At 45.1% G+C, this 18,864-nt stretch overlaps 1 protein-coding gene across 1 annotated transcript in view; it reads left to right on the top strand.

Annotated features, from left to right (window-relative positions):
- The first annotated feature begins 8,631 nt into the window (after nucleotides 1-8,631).
- Nucleotides 8,632-18,864, top strand: part of hsd11b2 (hydroxysteroid (11-beta) dehydrogenase 2) — a 40,415-nt gene continuing 30,182 nt past the window's right edge. The window contains 1 exon segment of the mRNA XM_029768326.1: nucleotides 8,632-9,180. Within this exon segment, the coding sequence (XP_029624186.1) occupies nucleotides 8,913-9,180 (268 nt within the window). The 5' untranslated portion in view covers nucleotides 8,632-8,912.

The raw sequence follows: 18,864 nt of genomic DNA, 5'->3' as shown, positions 1-18,864 counted from the left end.
GCTATGTGCCTTTGGAAGTATTCAGACCCCTTCACTTTTCTACATTTTGTTAGGGTTACAGTCTTAATTTAAACATGTATTCAATTGTTTTCCACCCCCCCCCCCCTCCCTCATCCAATCTACACAAAATAACCCAAATAAAAAAGCAAAACCATTATTTTTGGAATGTTTGTTAATTTATTAAAAATAATAATATCAACATTTACATAAGTATTCAGACCTTTACTCAGTACTTGTTGAAGCACCTTTGGCAGCGATTACAGCCTTCAAGTCTTCTTGGGTATGGCGCTACAGGCTTGGTACACCTGTATTTGGGGAGTTTCTCCCATTCTTCTCTGCAGATCCTCTCAAGCTCTGTCAGGTTGGATGGGGAGTGTCGCTGCCACAGCTATTTTAAGGTCTCTCCAGAGATGTTAGATTGGATTCAAGTCTAGGTTCTGGCTGGGCACTCAAGGACATTGGCTGTGTGCTTAGGGTTGTTGTCCTGTTGGAAGGTGAATCTTTTGCCAATTTTTAACCGCACACTTGTGTTTGTGTACATTCATTTTTATTATGTAATATGTTTTCCCCCAACACCACTTTACATCAATTTGTATAGAAGACCCCTCATGTCAAATTGAGTCAAAAGCTTTTTTGAAATCAACAAATCATGAGAAGACTTTGCCTTTGTTTTGGTTTGTTTTGTTTGTCAGTTAGGCTGTGCAGGGTGAATACGGTGTCTGTCGTACGGGTAATTTGGTAAAAAGCCAATTTGACATTTGTTCAGTGCGCTTTTTCACTGAGGAAATGTACGAGTCTGCTGTTAATGATAATGCAGAGGATTTCCCCAAGGTTGCTGTTGATGCATATCCCACGGTAGTTATTGGGGTCAAATTTGTCTCCACTTTTGTAGATTGAGGTGATCAGTCCTTGGTTCCAAATATTGGGGAAGATGCCAGAGCTAAGGATGATGTTAAAGAGTTTAAGTTTAGATAATTGGAATCTGTGGTCTGTATATTTGATCATTTCATTTAGGATACCATCAACACCTCTCTCTCTCTCTCTCTCTCTCTCTCTCTCTCTCTCTCTCTCTCTCTCTCTCTCTCTCTCTCTCTCAGTTCAATTCAATTCAAGGGGCTTTATTGACATGGGAAACATATGTTAACATTGCCAAGGCAAGTGAAGTAGATAATATACGTCTCTCTCTCATTTTCAAGTTTCAGCGTGTAGCTGTAACTGGACATTACGTTACTTGTCATTGTCCCATTCTAGCTCAACGTAGAAGGGCCCTAATACAGCATAGGGCTGATACCAGTATAGGGCTGATCAGTATAGGGCTGATACCAGTATAGGGCTGATACCAGTATAGGGCTGATACCAGTATAGGGCTGATATTGATATCAGTATAGGGCTGATATCAGTATAGGGCTGATAGCAGTATAGGGCTGATACCAGTATAGGGCTGATACCAGTATAGGGCTGATACCAGTATAGGGCTGATACCAGTATAGGGCTGATACCAGTATAGGGCTGATACCAGTATAGGGCTGATACCAGTATAGGGCTGATACCAGTATAGGGCTGATACCAGTATAGGGCTGATACCAGTATAGGGCTGATACCAGTATAGGGCTGATACCAGTATAGGGCTGATTTGAGAATAGGGCTGATACCAGTATAGGGCTGATACCAGTGTAGGGCTGATACCAGTATAGGGCTGATATCAGTATAGGGCTGATACCAGTATAGGGCTGATACCAGTATAGGGCTGATTCCAGTGTAGGGCTGATATCAGTATAGGGCTGATTCCAGTATAGGGCTGATTCCAGTATAGGGCTGATACCAGTATAGGGCTGATTCCAGTGTAGGGCTGATATCAGTATAGGGCTGATTCCAGTATAGGGCTGATACCAGTATAGGGCTGATTCCAGTGTAGGGCTGATATCAGTACATGGTATTTTTATCATTTAAAGGGGAAGTTCCGGTATTAAAGCTGCAATATGTCACTTTTTGGGCGACCCGACTAAATTCACATAGAAATGTGAGTTATAGATTATTGGTGATATGTGATTATATTTATTATAGCTTTATCTAAAATCAATAACTTCACTATTATTATTGTTCTGAAATTCATTGAAGAGGATGGTCCTCCCCTTCCTCCTCTGAGGAGCATCCACTGCTCTGCACTATACTTCCTTGTTTTGTCACATAAACTGAAATTAAGCAAACTATTCAACAATCTGTGTGTGTGTGAGATAGACGAGAGTGTGTGTGTGTGTGTGTGTGTGTGTGTGTGTGTGTGTGTGTGTGTGTGTGTGTGTGTGTGTGTGTGTGTGTGTGTGTGTGTGTGTGTGTGTTTGTGTGTGTGTAAGAGAGAGAAAACTGGGATATTTCTGTACAGATTCTGTCAGACTTAAAAATAATGGTGTTCCAAAAAAGGTCCAGTCGCCAGGACAACAAATACAAATTCCATCTAGACACCGTTGCCTTAGAGCACACAAAAACTATTACATACCTCGGCCTAAACATCAACGCCAAAGGTAACTTCCACAAAGCCGTGAACGATCTGAGAGACAAGGCAATAAGGCGTTTCTATACCATCAAAAGGAACTTAAAACTCGACATGCCAAATAGGAGCTGGCTAAAAACACTTAAATCAGTTATGGAACCCATAGGTTGTGAGGTCTTGGGTCCACTCAACAACCAAGAATTCACAAAATGGGACAAACACCCAATTAAGACTTAGTGTACAAGGCAAAACGCACAAACAACGCACGCGGATCAGAATTAGGACTAAACCTGCTAGCTATCAAAATGCAGAGAAGAAGAGCATTAAAATCCCCCGAGGTCGATGTCCGCACACCCATTTCAATCTAATTAGCATGATAAAAAAATCCCCATAAAAATCTGTTTGTTTTGCATTGGATGCATCCGCCGCATCCGCACACTTCCTCATCTGCCGATGTCGCACTTCCTCATCTGCCGATGTCGCACTTCCTCATCTGCCTATGTCGCACTTCCTCATCTGCCTATGTCGCACTTCCTCATCTGCCTATGTCGCACTTCCTCATCTGCCTATGTCGCACTTCCTCATCTGCCTATGTCGCACTTCCTCATCCATCCTATGTCGCACTTCCTCATCTGCCTATGTCGCACTTCCTCATCTGCCTATGTCGCACTTCCTCATCTGCCTATGTCGCACTTCCTCATCTGCCTATGTTGCACTTCCTCATCTGCCTATGTCGCACTTCCTCATCTGCCTATGTCGCACTTCCTCATCTGCCTATGTCGCACTTCCTCATCTGCCTATGTCGCACTTCCTCATCTGCCTATGTCGCTCTTCTTCATCCGCCTATGTCGCACTTCCTCATCTGCCTATGTCACTCTTCTTCATCTGCCGATGTCGCACTTCCTCATCTGCCTATGTCACTCTTCCTCATCTGCCGATGTCGCACTTCCTCATCTGCCTATGTCGCACTTCCTCATCTGCCTATGTCACTCTTCTTCATCTGCCTATGTCGCACTTCCTCATCTGCCTATGTCGCACTTCCTCATCTGCCTATGTCGCACTTCTTCATCTGCCTATGTCGCACTTCCTTATCAATCCTGTTGCACTTCCTCATCTGCCTATGTCGCACTTCCTCATCTGCCTATGTCGCACTTCCTCATCTGCCTATGTCGCACTTCCTCATCTGCCTGTGTTGCACTTCCTCATCTGCTGTGGTGACAGAGCTATAGCGGTGTTTGTCAGACCATGAGAAATCCCGAAAACCACAAACTGGTGCCCCTCCAGAAAGATGACACTCCCACGAACACGATGATGTTCTCTGGTTTGCTCTACGACCACCACAAGCGTCTTAGGACTCGTCTGATCAGGTTACAGCCTGATCTGCCAACTTCTGTCTGTAGCGTGTGAACAGTTTGGGCTACACACTAATATGACCCCTCTGTGGAAAGGTGAGACTCTCACCAATACGTACATGTCAGTTGTTTTGGCTTCACAAGACCCATCTGAAGTTACCCGATACCAGTTGCATTTGAAGTATATATGGACACTGTTTAGTTGAAAAAATGAAGGGTTACATACATGTAAAAAAAAAATATATATATAATATATAAAAAATATATATTTATTTCCTGATCTTTCTTATATTTCTCAGATATAAGACAGACACTTCAAAACAAACTTCCTTTAGATTTTTTTGGAGGGGACTATCTGTTGTTCCATGTAGTGAATCTGTTATTCAATGTGTTTCTATGGGCTAATAGCAGTAATCTGTTATTCAATGTGTTTCTATGGGCTAATAGCAGTAATCTGTTATTCAATGTGTTTCTATGGGCTAATAGCAGTAATCTGTTATTCAGTGTGTTTCTATGGGCTAAAAGCAGTAAGGACTATCTGATATTCAATGTGTTTCTATGGGCTAATAGCAGTAATCTGTTATTCAATGTGTTTCTATGGGCTAATAGCAGTAATCTGTTATTCAATGTGTTTCTATTGGCTAATAGCAGTAATCTGTTATTCAATGTGTTTATATGGGCTAATAGCAGTAATCTGTTATTCAATGTGTTTCTATGGGCTAATAGCAGTAATCTGTTATTCAATGTGTTTATATGGGCTAATAGCAGTAATCTGTTATTCAGTGTGTTTCTATGGGCTAATAGCAGTAAGGACTATCTGTTATTCAATGTGTTTCTATTGGCTAATAGCAGTAATCTGTTATTCAATGTGTTTATATGGGCTAATAGCAGTAATCTGTTATTCAATGTGTTTCTATGGGCTAATAGCAGTAATCTGTTATTCAATGTGTTTCTATGGGCTAATAGCAGTAATCTGTTATTCAGTGTGTTTCTATGGGCTAAAAGCAGTAAGGACTATCTGTTATTCAATGTGTTTCTATTGGCTAATAGCAGTAATCTGTTATTCAGTGTTTCTATGGGCTAATAGCAGTAATCTGTTATTCAATGTGTTTCTATGGGCTAATAGCAGTAATCTGTTATTCAATGTGTTTCTATGGGCTAATAGCAGTAATCTGTTATTCAATGTGTTTCTATGGGCTAATAGCAGTAATCTGTTATTCAATGTGTTTCTATGGGCTAATAGCAGTAATCTGTTATTCATTGTGTTTATATGGGCTAAAGCAGTAAGGACTATCTGATATTCAATGTGTTTCTATTGGCTAATAGCAGTAATCTGTTATTCAATGTGTTTCTATGGGCTAATAGCAGTAATCTGTTATTCAATGTGTTTCTATGGGCTAATAGCAGTAATCTGTTATTCAATGTGTTTCTATGGGCTAATAGCAGTAATCTGTTATTCAATGTGTTTCTATGGGCTAATAGCATTAATCTGTTATTCAATGTGTTTCTATGGGCTAATAGCAGTAATCTGTTATTCAATGTGTTTCTATGGGCTAATAGCAGTAAGGACTATCTGTTATTCAATGTGTTTCTATGGGCTAATAGCAGTAATCTGTTATTCATTGTGTTTATATGGGCTAAAAGCAGTAAGGACTATCTGATATTCAATGTGTTTCTATTGGCTAATAGCAGTAATCTGTTATTCAATGTGTTTCTATGGGCTAATAGCAGTAATCTGTTATTCAATGTGTTTCTATGGGCTATTAGCAGTAATCTGTTATTCAATGTGTTTCTATGGGCTAATAGCAGTAAGGACTATCTGTTATTCAATGTGTTTCTATGGGCTAATAGCAGTAAGGACTATCTGTTATTCAATGTGTTTCTATTGGCTAATAGCAGTAATCTGTTATTCAATGTGTTTCTATGGGCTAATAGCAGTAATCTGTTATTCAATGTGTTTTCTATGGGCTAATAGCAGTAATATGTTAGTCAATTGTTTTCTATGGGCTAAAGCAGTAAGGACTATCTGATATTCAATTGTGTTTCTATTGGCTAATAGCAGTAATCTGTTATTCAATGTGTTTCTATGGGCTAATAGCAGTAATCTGTTATTCAATGTGTTTCTATGGGCTAATAGCAGTAATCTGTTATTCAATGTGTTTCTATGGGCTAATAGCAGTAATCTGTTATTCAATGTGTTTCTATGGGCTAATAGCAGTAATCTGTTATTCAATGTGTTTCTATGGGCTAATAGCAGTAAGGACTATCTGTTATTCAATGTGTTTCTATGGGCTAATAGCAGTAAGGACTATCTGTTATTCAATGTGTTTCTATTGGCTAATAGCAGTAATCTGTTATTCAATGTGTTTCTATGGGCTAATAGCAGTAATCTGTTATTCAATGTGTTTCTATGGGCTAATAGCAGTAATCTGTTAGTCAATGTGTTTCTATGGGCTAAAAGCAGTAAGGACTATCTGATATTCAATGTGCTTCTATTGGCTAATAGCAGTAATCTGTTATTCAATGTGTTTCTATGGGCTAATAGCAGTAATCTGTTATTCAATGTGTTTCTATGGGCTAATAGCAGTAATCTGTTATTCAATGTGTTTCTATGGGCTAATAGCAGTAATCTGTTATTCAATGTGTTTCTATGGGCTAATAGCAGTAATCTGTTATTCAATGTGTTTCTATGGGCTAATAGCAGTAAGGCCAATTAAAAAAATTTATCAAATAATTTCTTCATATTTGTTATACTTCAAGGGGTCTTAAAATTCCAAATCAAATAGCAAAATGTTCCTTGGTACGACATTTTTAAAACAATTCCATATTGCTTAGTAAGACAGCAAACACCATTAGACCCAACCAAATTATGAGAAAGCAAAAAGATAACATTTTGAAACACAGGAAAGATTCAACCCCTCAAAGTAACCGGAGCAAATTGGAACGGTATCTTGCCCTAAACAGAGAGTACACTGTGACAGGATACCTGACCCAATATTAACATTGTCACGCCGTGACCTTAGAGACGTTTATTTTCCTCTAGTTTGGTTAGGTCAGGGTGTGATGTGGGGTGGGCAATCTAGTTTTTCTATTTATTTGTTTTGGCTGAGTGTGGTTTCCAATCAGAGGCAGCTGTCCATCGTTGTCTCTGATTGGGAACCATACTTAGGCAACCCTTTTTTCCTCCTTGAGTTGTGGGATCTTGTTTTTGTGTACCTGCCTTTGAGCAGCCCCAGAACATCACGGTACTTTCTGTTTATCCTGTTTATTGTTTTTGTTCTTGTTCGGTTTCACTTCTAAATAAACCGGCACGCTGCGCCTTGGCTTATTTATGACGGGGAATTCGAGGACAATGATCGTGACAAAAATACACCGTATCTACCTACTGTCCACAGAATGAGGTGGAAACTGAGCTGTACTCCGGTCAAATATATATGATCACATTAGTGACACATATTTCCCACAGAATCACACAGACCCACAAAGAATTTGAAAACAAATCAAACATTGATAAACTCACATATCTGTCAGGCATAAATATCGCAAAGTGCAACCACAGCAGCAAGATGTGTGGCCCGTTGTCATGGGTAAAGGGGCAAGCAGTGGAACACAAACAACATTGTAAATAATAATAATAATGTCTTTATCTTTTTAAAACCTTTGAGTGCAATATTTACTGATCATTTCTGATCGTATTTTTTTTCATGATATTGTTACATTTGTTTCTTCTCACTTTTGTTTATTGTTTATTTCACTTGATTTGGCAATGTCAACAGGTGTTTCCCATGCCAAGAAAGGGCCGCCGTAGGCAGACCTGGCTCTCAAGAGAAGACAGGCTATGTGCAACACTGCCCACAAAACGAGGTGGAAACTGAGCTGCACTTCCTAACCTCCTGCCAAATGTATGACCATATTAGATACACATATTTCCCTCAGATTACACAGATACACAAAGAATTAGAAAACAAATCCGATTTTGATAAACTCCCATATCTACTGGGTGAAATACCACAGTGTTACATCACAGCAGCAAGATGTGTGACCTGTTGCCACAAGAAAAGGGCAACCAGTGAAGAACAAACACCATTGTAAATACAAACCATATTTATGTTGATTTATTTTCCCTTTTGTACTTGAACTATTTGTTCATCGTTACAACACTGTATATAAAGATAATATGACATTTAAAATGTCTCTATTATTTTTGGAACTTCTGTGAGTGTAATGTTTACTGTTAATTTTTATTGTTTATTTCACTTTTGTTTATTATCTACTTCACTTGTTTTGGCAATGTTAACATATGTTCCCCATGCCAATAAAGCCCTTAAATCAAAATTGAAATTGAACTGAGAAAGATGTGGTGTTTAAACATTACCTTGAGCAACAACCCATAAGAAGACAGCAGCTAAACTGTGTGTGAGAGAGAGAGAGAGAGAGAAAGAGAGAGAGAGAGAGGAGAGAGGGAGGGGAGAGAGAGAGAGAGAGAGAAAGAGGAGAGAGAGAGAGAGAGAGAGAGAGAGAGAGAAAAAAAAAGAAAGAGAGAGAGATCTACTTCACTTGCTTTGGCAAGGTTAACATATGTTTTCCATGCCAATAAAGCCCCCCTTGAATTGAATTGAGAGAGAGAGAGAGAGAGAGAGAGAGAGAGAGGAGGGAGAGAGAGAGAGAGAGAGAGTGTGTGTGAGAAAGAGGGGTGGAGGGTAAAGGGGGGGGTCTGCCTTAAACTGCAGCAAACTTTGGTCATTGGGCACTGATTAGATCCTTGCTAGTGTAGTCCCTCCCCCCAGCAGCTTGGTCTATATATACACTAGAGAGAGAGAGAGAGAGAAAGAGCTGAGTCTGTACTGCACTGGCTTCCCTTCAACCACTCTGTTACTCTCTGATCTGACACCACACAATTTAGAGAGGGACACATACAGAGAGAGACACACAGCAGCACAGAGAGTGAGATAGAAAGAGAGAGCGAGAGAGAGAGAGAGAGAGAGAGAGAGAGAGAGAGAGAGTTGCAGTGCTGAGAACTGAGAGGAACTGAGAGATCTGAACCCCACTCTACTCTTCCTTCCTTGCATCCAATGGAAGACTACTTAGACTGGATCTACATGGGGGTGATGTCTGCGTTTGTTGGAGGGGCAATGAAGAAGGTCCTGGCGTCTCACATCAGCGCGGCCCCGACCGTGGTGGCCTGGCTGGGGGTCACCTTACTAGTGGAGAGGCTGTGGTTCTTCTGTGTGCCTGCTGCCCTGGTGTTGGCTGCCCTCTGCCTCACCTGCTGCCTATACTCTGCCAGGACAGCCCCAGCACCCACTCTGCCTGTCCAGGGCAAGGCTGTCTTCATCACAGGTAAGGAACAAGGACTACCCAGTACTATTCTGCTCTGTCAGGTCTCGTTAGCTCTGAAGCACCTCTCTGTTTCTCTGTCTATCTCTGATTTTTCTCCCTCTTTTTCCCTGTACTGACTGTGTGTTATGAGTCTGCTCGGTTGTTGCTATAACTTTGATTTTTGCTCTGGTCTGCTCTGGTCTGCTCTGTTCTGGAACAAATGCACCTATCTTTCTCTCTTTCAGTCACATAGTGATAGGTAGAAGCTTTGTGATAACTGCATGAGGTAAAATCTCCAGCCTGTCTAAGTTTCGGTAGGACAGGCAGAGAGACAGGTGACACCTGTTGTACTCCACTATTGATTTGAGCCAGTGACTTTGTTAGAAAACATTATTATGACAGTGATGTGGAAGAAGTCAATATATCACTGCTATAGTGTACAGTGTTACATTTAGGGAAGTTATTTAAAAAAAAAAAGAATGTGTTCTCCACGACTTACCTGGTTACATAACGACGTCAACAGAAGCCAATAGAGAAATGCAGGAGTGTAACAGTCTATGGACAATTATTGCAAGTGAGAATGTGTTCTCATGGACTTACTTGGTTAAATAAAGATAGATAAATGCAGATTACACTACAGTGATAATACAGTAACTCTGCAGTGATAATGCTGAACACTACAGTCATAATGCAGAACACTTAAGCGATAATGCACAACACTATGGTGGTATGGCTGAACACTACGGCGATAGTGCATAACACTACAGTGATAATGCAGAAATTACAGCGATAATGCCGTTTACACTACAGTGGTAATGTGGAACACCACAGTGATAATGCACAACACCACAGTGATAATGGAGAACACCACAGCGATAATGCACAACACCACAGTGATAATGCACAACACTACAGTGATAACGCACAACACGACAGTGATAATGCACAACACTAAAGCGAGACTGCACAACACTACAGCGATAATGCACAACACCACATTGATAATGCACAACACTACAGCGATAATGCACAACACTACAGCGATAACGCACAACACTACAGCGATAATGCACAACACTACAGTGATAACGCACAACACTACAGTGATAACGCACAACAATACATCGATAGTGCACAACACTACAGCGATAACGCACAACACTACAGCGATAATGCACAACACTACAGCGATAACGCACAACACTACAGTGATAATGCACAACACTACAGCGATAATGCACAACACTACAGTGATAATGCACAACACTACAGCGATAACGCACAACACTACAGCGATAACGCACAACACTACAGCGATAATGCACAACACTACAGCGATAATGCAGAACACTACAGTGATAATGCACAACACTACAGTGATAATGCGGAACACTACAGCGTCTGGACATGATAACCCTGGCATGTGTTCCTAGAGAGATCAGACTGTGTTCTGTGTTGTTGTGTGTATGTCCTCGGCTGTCTGAACACAGAGATCCATCCTTCTACAGTCTCTAACACTAATTGACCCTCATTAGATTTGTTCCTGTTTTCACAACCTTCAACCTAGAGACACAATCTATTGTGCCCCCCCACTCGTCGTCGTCCCCCCCCCCCCCCCACAATCATTCTAACATGTTCCATTGAAAACGTATGTTAGCTGGAGCGATGTCTGTCGCTGGTCTGCAGAATATTGCCTTGTTTGAACCCAGAAATAGATTTTTTTTTTTTTCATTTTATTTATTTCACCTTTATTTTAACCAGGTAGCCTAGTTTACACCTGCGACCTGGCCAAGATAAAGCAAAGCATGTTGAGGAACTCTTTAGCTACTTGCATAACGTTTGAGTCTGTTTCAATAAAACGTTAACGTTTATGTTAAGACTTTCTAAACTCTTTGAATCCAGCTACATTCAGTTATTAATTTACATCTATTTGTGTTGTTGCACCGTCAACAACAATTAAGCATGAGGTTTAAAAACGGGAGTTTGTTTTTCAGTTATTGAAATAATCCTTGTGGTAGAAAAAAAAAACAAAAAACATGATGGTTATGTAAGTGGTTAAGCAATGTTATGTATAAGTCGCTGTAATAGCACTGTGGTGACGGTGCACAGGCGGCTGGTGAGACCTTAATTGGGGAGTACGGGGCTCATCGTAATGGCTGGACTGGAATAAATTAAATGGTATCCGACGTGTATCAGGGTTATTACTATTTGCAATGTTTTCTGCTGCGCTGAGTTGAATAATGTTGTAAGTGACATCATTAGAGACGGACTAGTATGTGGGCTACGGAGCGAAGCTACACAAAAGAGACTATCGACTGAAAGTAATCTGACCTCGGCGAAGGCCATTCAAGTCCTTGTGTCCGTGAAACTAGCTTCTAAAGAGGCTCAGCGTGTTGAGTTCATCAGGAAAAGAGCACAGCATTGCAACTGAAAATCAGAGACGGGGGAAAATCAAGTCAAACGCTTCCGCTGTGGCAAAGTGGGACATCAGGCTTCTATACCCTGGTGGAAGGACATGGTGGGACATCAGGCTTCTATACCCTGGTGGAAGGACATGGTGGGACATCAGGCTTCTATACCCTGGTGAAAGGACATGGTGGGACATCAGGCTTCTATACCCTGGTGGAAGGACATGGAGGGACATCAGGCTTCTATACCCTGGTGAAAGGACATGGTGGGACATCAGGCTTCTATACCCTGGTGGAAGGACATGGTGGGACATCAGGCTTCTATACCCTGGTGGAAAGACATGGTGGGACATCAGGCTTCTATACCCTGGTGGAAGGACATGGTGGGACATCAGGCTTCTATACCCTGGTGGAAGGACATGGTGGGACATCAGGCTTCTATACCCTGGTGAAAGGACATGGTGGGACATCAGGCTTCTATACCCTGGTGGAAGGACATGGTGGGACATCAGGCTTCTATACCCTGGTGAAAGGACATGGTGGGACATCAGGCTTCTATACCCTGGTGGAAGGACATGGTGGGACATCAGGCTTCTATACCCTGGTGGAAAGACATGGTGGGACATCAGGCTTCTATACCCTGGTGGAAGGACATGGTGGGACATCAGGCTTCTATACCCTGGTGAAAGGACATGGTGGGACATCAGGCTTCTATACCCTGGTGGAAGGACATGGTGGGACATCAGGCTTCTATACCCTGGTGGAAGGACATGGTGGGACATCAGGCTTCTATACCCTGGTGGAAGGACATGGTGGGACATCAGGCTTCAACATGCTGGTGGAAGGTGAGCCTGTGATACAAAGAGCCACATTGAATGAGCCTGCAGAACCAAAAAGAGCTCAGAGAAAACTTCAAAGACTTAAAACAAGAGAGAGACATTCTCACGCTGTTGAGCAGGAGAACACTGAGGTGAGTGACTCATCAGACCAGGAGAACACTGAGGTGAGGGACTCGTCAGACCAGGAGAACACTGAGGTGAGGGACTCGTCAGACCAGGAGAACACTGAGGTGAGGGACTCGTCAGACCAGGAGAACACTGAGGTGAGGGACTCGTCAGACCAGGAGAACACTGAGGTGAGGGACTCGTCAGACCAGGAGAACACTGAGGTGAGGGACTCGTCAGACCAGGAGAACACTGAGGTGAGGGACTCGTCAGACCAGGAGAACACTGAGGTGAGGGACTCGTCAGACCAGGAGAACACTGAGGTGAGGGACTCGTCAGACCAGGAGAACACTGAGGTGAGGGACTCGTCAGACCAGGAGAACACTGAGGTGAGGGACTCGTCAGACCAGGAGAACACTGAGGTGAGGGACTCGTCAGACCAGGAGAACACTGAGGTGAGGGACTCGTCAGACCAGGAGAACACTGAGGTGAGGGACTCGTCAGACCAGGAGAACACTGAGGTGAGGGACTCGTCAGACCAGGAGAACACTGAGGTGAGGGACTCATCAGACCAGGAGAACACTGAGATGAGTGACTCGTCAGACCAGGAGAACACTGAGGTGAGGGACTCGTCAGACCAGGAGAACACTGAGGTGAGTGACTCATCAGACCAGGAGAACACTGAGGTGAGGGACTCGTCAGACCAGGAGAACACTGAGGTGAGGGACTCGTCAGACCAGGAGAACACTGAGGTGAGTGACTCATCAGACCAGGAGAACACTGAGGTGAGGGACTCGTCAGACCAGGAGAACACTGAGGTGAGGGACTCATCAGACCAGGAGAACACTGAGGTGAGTGACTCGTCAGACCAGGAGAACACTGAGGTGAGGGACTCGTCAGACCAGGAGAACACTGAGGTGAGGGACTCGTCAGACCAGGAGAACACTGAGGTGAGGGACTCGTCAGACCAGGAGAACACTGAGGTGAGGGACTCGTCAGACCAGGAGAACACTGAGGTGAGGGACTCATCAGACCAGGAGAACACTGAGGTGAGTGACTCGTCAGACCAGGAGAACACTGAGGTGAGGGACTCATCAGACCAGGAGAACACTGAGGTGAGGGACTCGTCAGACCAGGAGAACACTGAGGTGAGGGACTCATCAGACCAGGAGAACACTGAGGTGAGTGACTCGTCAGACCAGGAGAACACTGAGGTGAGGGACTCGTCAGACCAGGAGAACACTGAATATATTGACTGTTGCTGTGTTACGGCTACTAACACAGCAGACGTCATCTGGAAAAGGCACACAGATCAGTTACTGTTGAGTAAAGCAACACTGATGGAACCACCAGTTGTGATTGGTCCAGAACTGATACTAGGTGACACCATGACCCACCAATCGTGAGTGGTCCCTGACCCACCAATCGTGAGTGGTCCCTGACCCACCAGTCGTGAGTGGTCCCTGACCCACCAATCGTGAGTGGTCCCTGACCCACCAATCGTGAGTGGTCCATGACCCACCAATCGTTAGTGGTCCCTGACCCACCAATCGTGAGTGGTCCCTGACCCACCAATCGTGAGTGGTCCCTGACCCACCAGTCGTGAGTGGTCCCTGACCCACCAGTCGTGAGTGGTCCCTAACCCACCAATCGTGAGTGGACCCTGACCCACCAGTCGTGAGTGGTCCCTGACCCACCAATCGTGAGTGGTCCCTGACCCACCAATCGTGAGTGGTCCCTGACCCACCAATCGTGAGTGGTCCCTGACCCACCAATCGTGAGTGGTCCCTGACCCACCAATCGTGAGTGGTCCCTGACCCACCAATCGTCCCCTAGGGCCTCACAGTCATCAAGGGTCCCTGTTGCAGATGATTCCCTTCTAGATAAATGGTTGAATGAATTCCTTGCTCCTGTCTCACCATTATCGATGTGTTTTGGACACGGTTATGAAACCCACGACACATATGTTTCCAGCTCGTCAAACACATGGTTTCCATGGTTTCCATGGTTTCCATGTGTTTGAGAACATTCCATTCACTCCATTCCAGACATTATTTTGAGCAGCCTAACCCTGACCTTCACTCTGGAGGAGTCCAACCACTTCAGCCTAACCCTGACCTTCACTCTGGAGGAATCCAACCACTTCAGCCTAACCCTGACCTTCACTCTGGAGGAATCCGACCACTTCAGCCTAACCCTGATCTTCACTCTGGAGGAATCCAACCACTTCAGCCTAACCCTGACCTTCACTCTGGAGGAATCCGACCACTTCAGCCTAACCCTGACCTTCACTCTGGAGGAATCCAACCACTTCAGCCTAACCCTGACCTTCACTCTGGAGGAATCCGACCACTTCAGCCTAACCCTGACCTTCACTCTGGAGGAGTCCAACCACTTCAGCCTAACCCTGACCTTCACTCTGGAGGAATCCAACCATTTCAGCCTAACCCTGACCTTCACTCTGGAGGAATCCAACCATTTCAGCCTAACCCTGACCTTCACTCTGGAGGAATCCAACCATTTCAGCCTAACCCTGATTTTCACTCTGGAGGAATCCGACCACTTCAGCCTAACCCTGACCTTCACCTTAGAGGAATCCGACCACTTCAGCATAACCCTGACCTTCACTCTGGAGGAATCCAACCACTTCAGCCTAACCCTGATCTTCACTCTGGAGGAATCCAACCACTTCAGCCTAACCCTGATCTTCACTCTGGAGGAATCCAACCACTTCAGCCTAACCCTGACCTTCACTCTGGAGGAATCCGACCACTTCAGCCTAACCCTGACCTTCACTCTGGAGGAATCCAACCACTTCAGCCTAACCCTGACCTTCACTCTGGAGGAATCCAACCACTTCAGCCTAACCCTGACCTTCACTCTGGAGGAGTCCAACCACTTCAGCCTAACCCTGACCTTCACTCTGGAGGAATCCAACCACTTCAGCCTAACCCTGACCTTCACTCTGGAGGAATCCGACCACTTCAGCCTAACCCTGACCTTCACTCTGGAGGAATCCAACCACTTCAGCCTAATCCTGACCTTCACTCTGGAGGAATCCAACCACTTCAGCCTAACCCTGATCTTCAGGCGGTGTAATGTGATAATAATAGTAATATGCTGCAGAAGCAACAGTGGGTGCCAGTTTAGTGTGGTGACTTGGGCTCATTCAGGCGGTGTAATGTAATATGTTGCAGAAGCAACAGGGGGTGCCAGTTTAGTGTGGTGACTTGGGCTCATTCAGGCGGTGTAATGTAATATGCTGCAGAAGTTACAGGGGGTGCCAGTTTAGTGTGGTGACTTGGGCTCATTCAGGCGGTGTAATGTAATATGCTGCAGAAGTTACAGGGGGTGCCAGTTTAGTGTGGTGACTTGGGCTCATTCAGGCGGTGTAATGTAATATGCTGCAGAAGTTACAGGGGGTGCCAGTTTAGTGTGGTGACTTGGGCTCATTCAGGCGGTGTAATGTAATATGTTGCAGAAGCAACAGGGGGTGCCAGTTTAGTGTGGTGACTTGGGCTCATTCAGGCGGTGTAATGTAATATGCTGCAGAAGTTACAGGGGGTGCCAGTTTAGTGTGGTGACTTGGGCTCATTCAGGCGGTGTAATGTAATATGCTGCAGAAGTTACAGGGGGTGCCAGTTTAGTGTGGTGACTTGGGCTCATTCAGGCGGTGTAATGTAATATGCTGCAGAAGTTACAGGGGGTGCCAGTTTAGTGTGGTGACTTGGGCTCATTCAGGCGGTGTAATGTAATATGCTGCAGAAGTTACAGGGGGTGCCAGTTTAGTGTGGTGACTTGGGCTCATTCAGGCGGTGTAATGTAATATGCTGCAGAAGTTACAGGGGGTGCCAGTTTAGTGTGGTGACTTGGGCTCATTCAGGCGGTGTAATGTAATATGCTGCAGAAGCAACAAGGGGTGCCAGTTTAGTGTGGTGACTTGGGCTCATGGAAATCTTGGTACATTTTCAGTCACACAATCCCTATTTTAATAAAAATAGAAGCCAAAAGATATGAAAGATATAAAAATGTGAGGATGTTGTACTATATCTTCGTAACGGGACGAGGGTCAGGAGAAGAAGTTGTCTCGCTCATCGGTGCCGTTACCTTCACAGTAGTTTAGCCGTTGAAGTTTAGCCGTTGTAGTTTAGCCGTTGTAGTTTAGCCGCTGTAGTTTAGCCGCTGTGGTTTAGCTGTTGTGGTTTAGCCGCTGTGGTTTAGCCGCTGTGGTTTAGCCGCTGTAGTTTAGCCGCTGTAGTTTAGCCGCTGTAGTTTAGCCGCTGTGGTTTAGCCACTGTAGTTTAGGTGCTGTGTTGTGTTGGTAGTAGGTAAAGCTAATGTACAAACACCTAGTCTCTCTCTCTCTCTCTCCTCTCTCTCTCTCTCTCTCTCGCTCTCTCTCTCTCTTTCTCTCTCTTTCTCTCTCTCTGTTGGACTTTAGACAAAGGCATATATAAACGTCAACAACCTTCCACACAGGAGAGAGAATTTCTTTGATTTGGCTCAGAGAGTGAGAGATAGAGAGAGAATTAAACAGTTACACAGTAACTCTTAGCAAAGTAAACACTCTCCTCAGCCTGTGACCTATATAAGCCTTGCTTTGACTATCTACTGCACATCAACACACCCTATTCCTTACTGTATATAGTTTCTGGTCTCTGGTCAAAAGTACTGCACTACATGGGGAATAGGGTACTATTTGGGATGCCTCCTAGAGCAATTGATCTCACTGTTTTATCTCTTAACCTTGGCACTGGTTCAGTCTGAGTTAGATCTGTTAGTAAATACAGCTGCCGACAGACACCGACCTCAAGGAGAGAATACAAGGACACAATAATGTTTGTATCTATGTTCTCTCCTCAGTATGTAATGACTTTCAAGACATTTGAAACTGAAAACTACTTTGAATCCCTTTATTAAAATATTGGAGTTATGTGATTTCTACCAAAGACATGTCTTCACAGTGTGGTACCAACCCCAATGTTGGGTCATGGGACTCGATTCAATCCATGTCATAGGAATGAAATGCAGCGGTTGATTTCATGCCCAGTATTGGGTGTGTCCCATAGGTATGGTATTGTCTAAGACTGCCAAGGCACAGGGGCACAGGGCCTGGATGTATGGGAGGGAGGGAGGGAGGGAGGGAGGGAGGGAGGGAGGGAGGGAGGGAGCAGGAAGTGGAGCAGTGTCTCACCATTTTGCTTATGGTATTGTCTAGGCCAGAGAGTGCACAGGGCCTGGCTGTATGGGAGGGAGGGAGGGAGGGAGGGAGGGAGGGAGGGAGGGAGGGAGGGAGGGAGGGAGCAGGAAGTGGAGCAGGTCTTTACTGTATGCTACCAAGCCCAGTGTCTCACCATTTTGCTTATGGTATTGTCTAGGGCAGAGAGAGCACAGGGGCTCTGCAGTGGGTAGGTGGGTGGGTGGATGGGGTGGCTGGCTGGCTGGTTAAAGACGGTAGGTCTACTGGTGCTGTGCCAGAGTATTACAGAGCTCACCCCATGGGTCAGCCCAGTCTAACCCAGAGATTATCTAGTGCCATAATGAGGTTGTCTGGTGGTATAGTAACCAGACCTTAACCCGCCCCTCCTCTGATCCTCACCTCACCCCCTTCATGTCTCCCTCCCTCATCTCACCCCCTTCATGTCTCCCTCCCTCCCTCACCTTACCCCCTTCATGTCTCCCTCCCTTCCTCCCTCACCCTCACCTCACCCCCTTCATGTCTCCCTCCCTCACCTCACCTCACCCCCTTCATGTCTCCCTCCCTTCCTCCCTCACCCTCACCTCACCCCCTTCATGTCTCCCTCCCTCACCCTCACCCCCTTCATGTCTCCCTCCCTTCCTCCCTCACCCTCACCTCACCCCTTCATGTCTCCCTCCCTCACCCTCACCTCACCCCCTTCATGTCTCCCTCCCTTCCTCCCTCACCCTCACCTCACCCCTTCATGTCTCCCTCCCTCACCCTCACCTCACCCCTTCATGTCTCCCTCCCTTCCTCCCTCACCCTCACCTCACCCCTTCATGTCTCCCTCCCTTCCTCCCTCACCCTCACCTCACCCCTTCATGTCTCCCTCCCTCACCCTCACCTCACCCCCTTCATGTCTCCCTCCCTCACCTCACCTCACCCCCTTCATGTCTCCCTCCCTTCCTCCCTCACCCTCACCTCACCCCCTTCATGTCTCCATCCCTCACCCTCACCTCACCCCCTTCATGTCTCCCTCCCTTCCTCCCTCACCCTCACCTCACCCCTTCATGTCTCCCTCCCTCACCCTCACCTCACCCCCTTCATGTCTCCCTCCCTTCCTCCCTCACCCTCACCTCACCCCCTTCATGTCTCCATCCCTCACCCTCACCTC

Source organism: Salmo trutta, chromosome 12 (genome assembly GCF_901001165.1).
Source record: "Salmo trutta chromosome 12, fSalTru1.1, whole genome shotgun sequence".
In the NCBI taxonomy this organism is placed as follows: domain Eukaryota; kingdom Metazoa; phylum Chordata; class Actinopteri; order Salmoniformes; family Salmonidae; genus Salmo; species Salmo trutta.
Note: the sequence above shows the minus strand (reverse complement) of the source record. Positions and strands in the feature narration are given on the sequence as shown.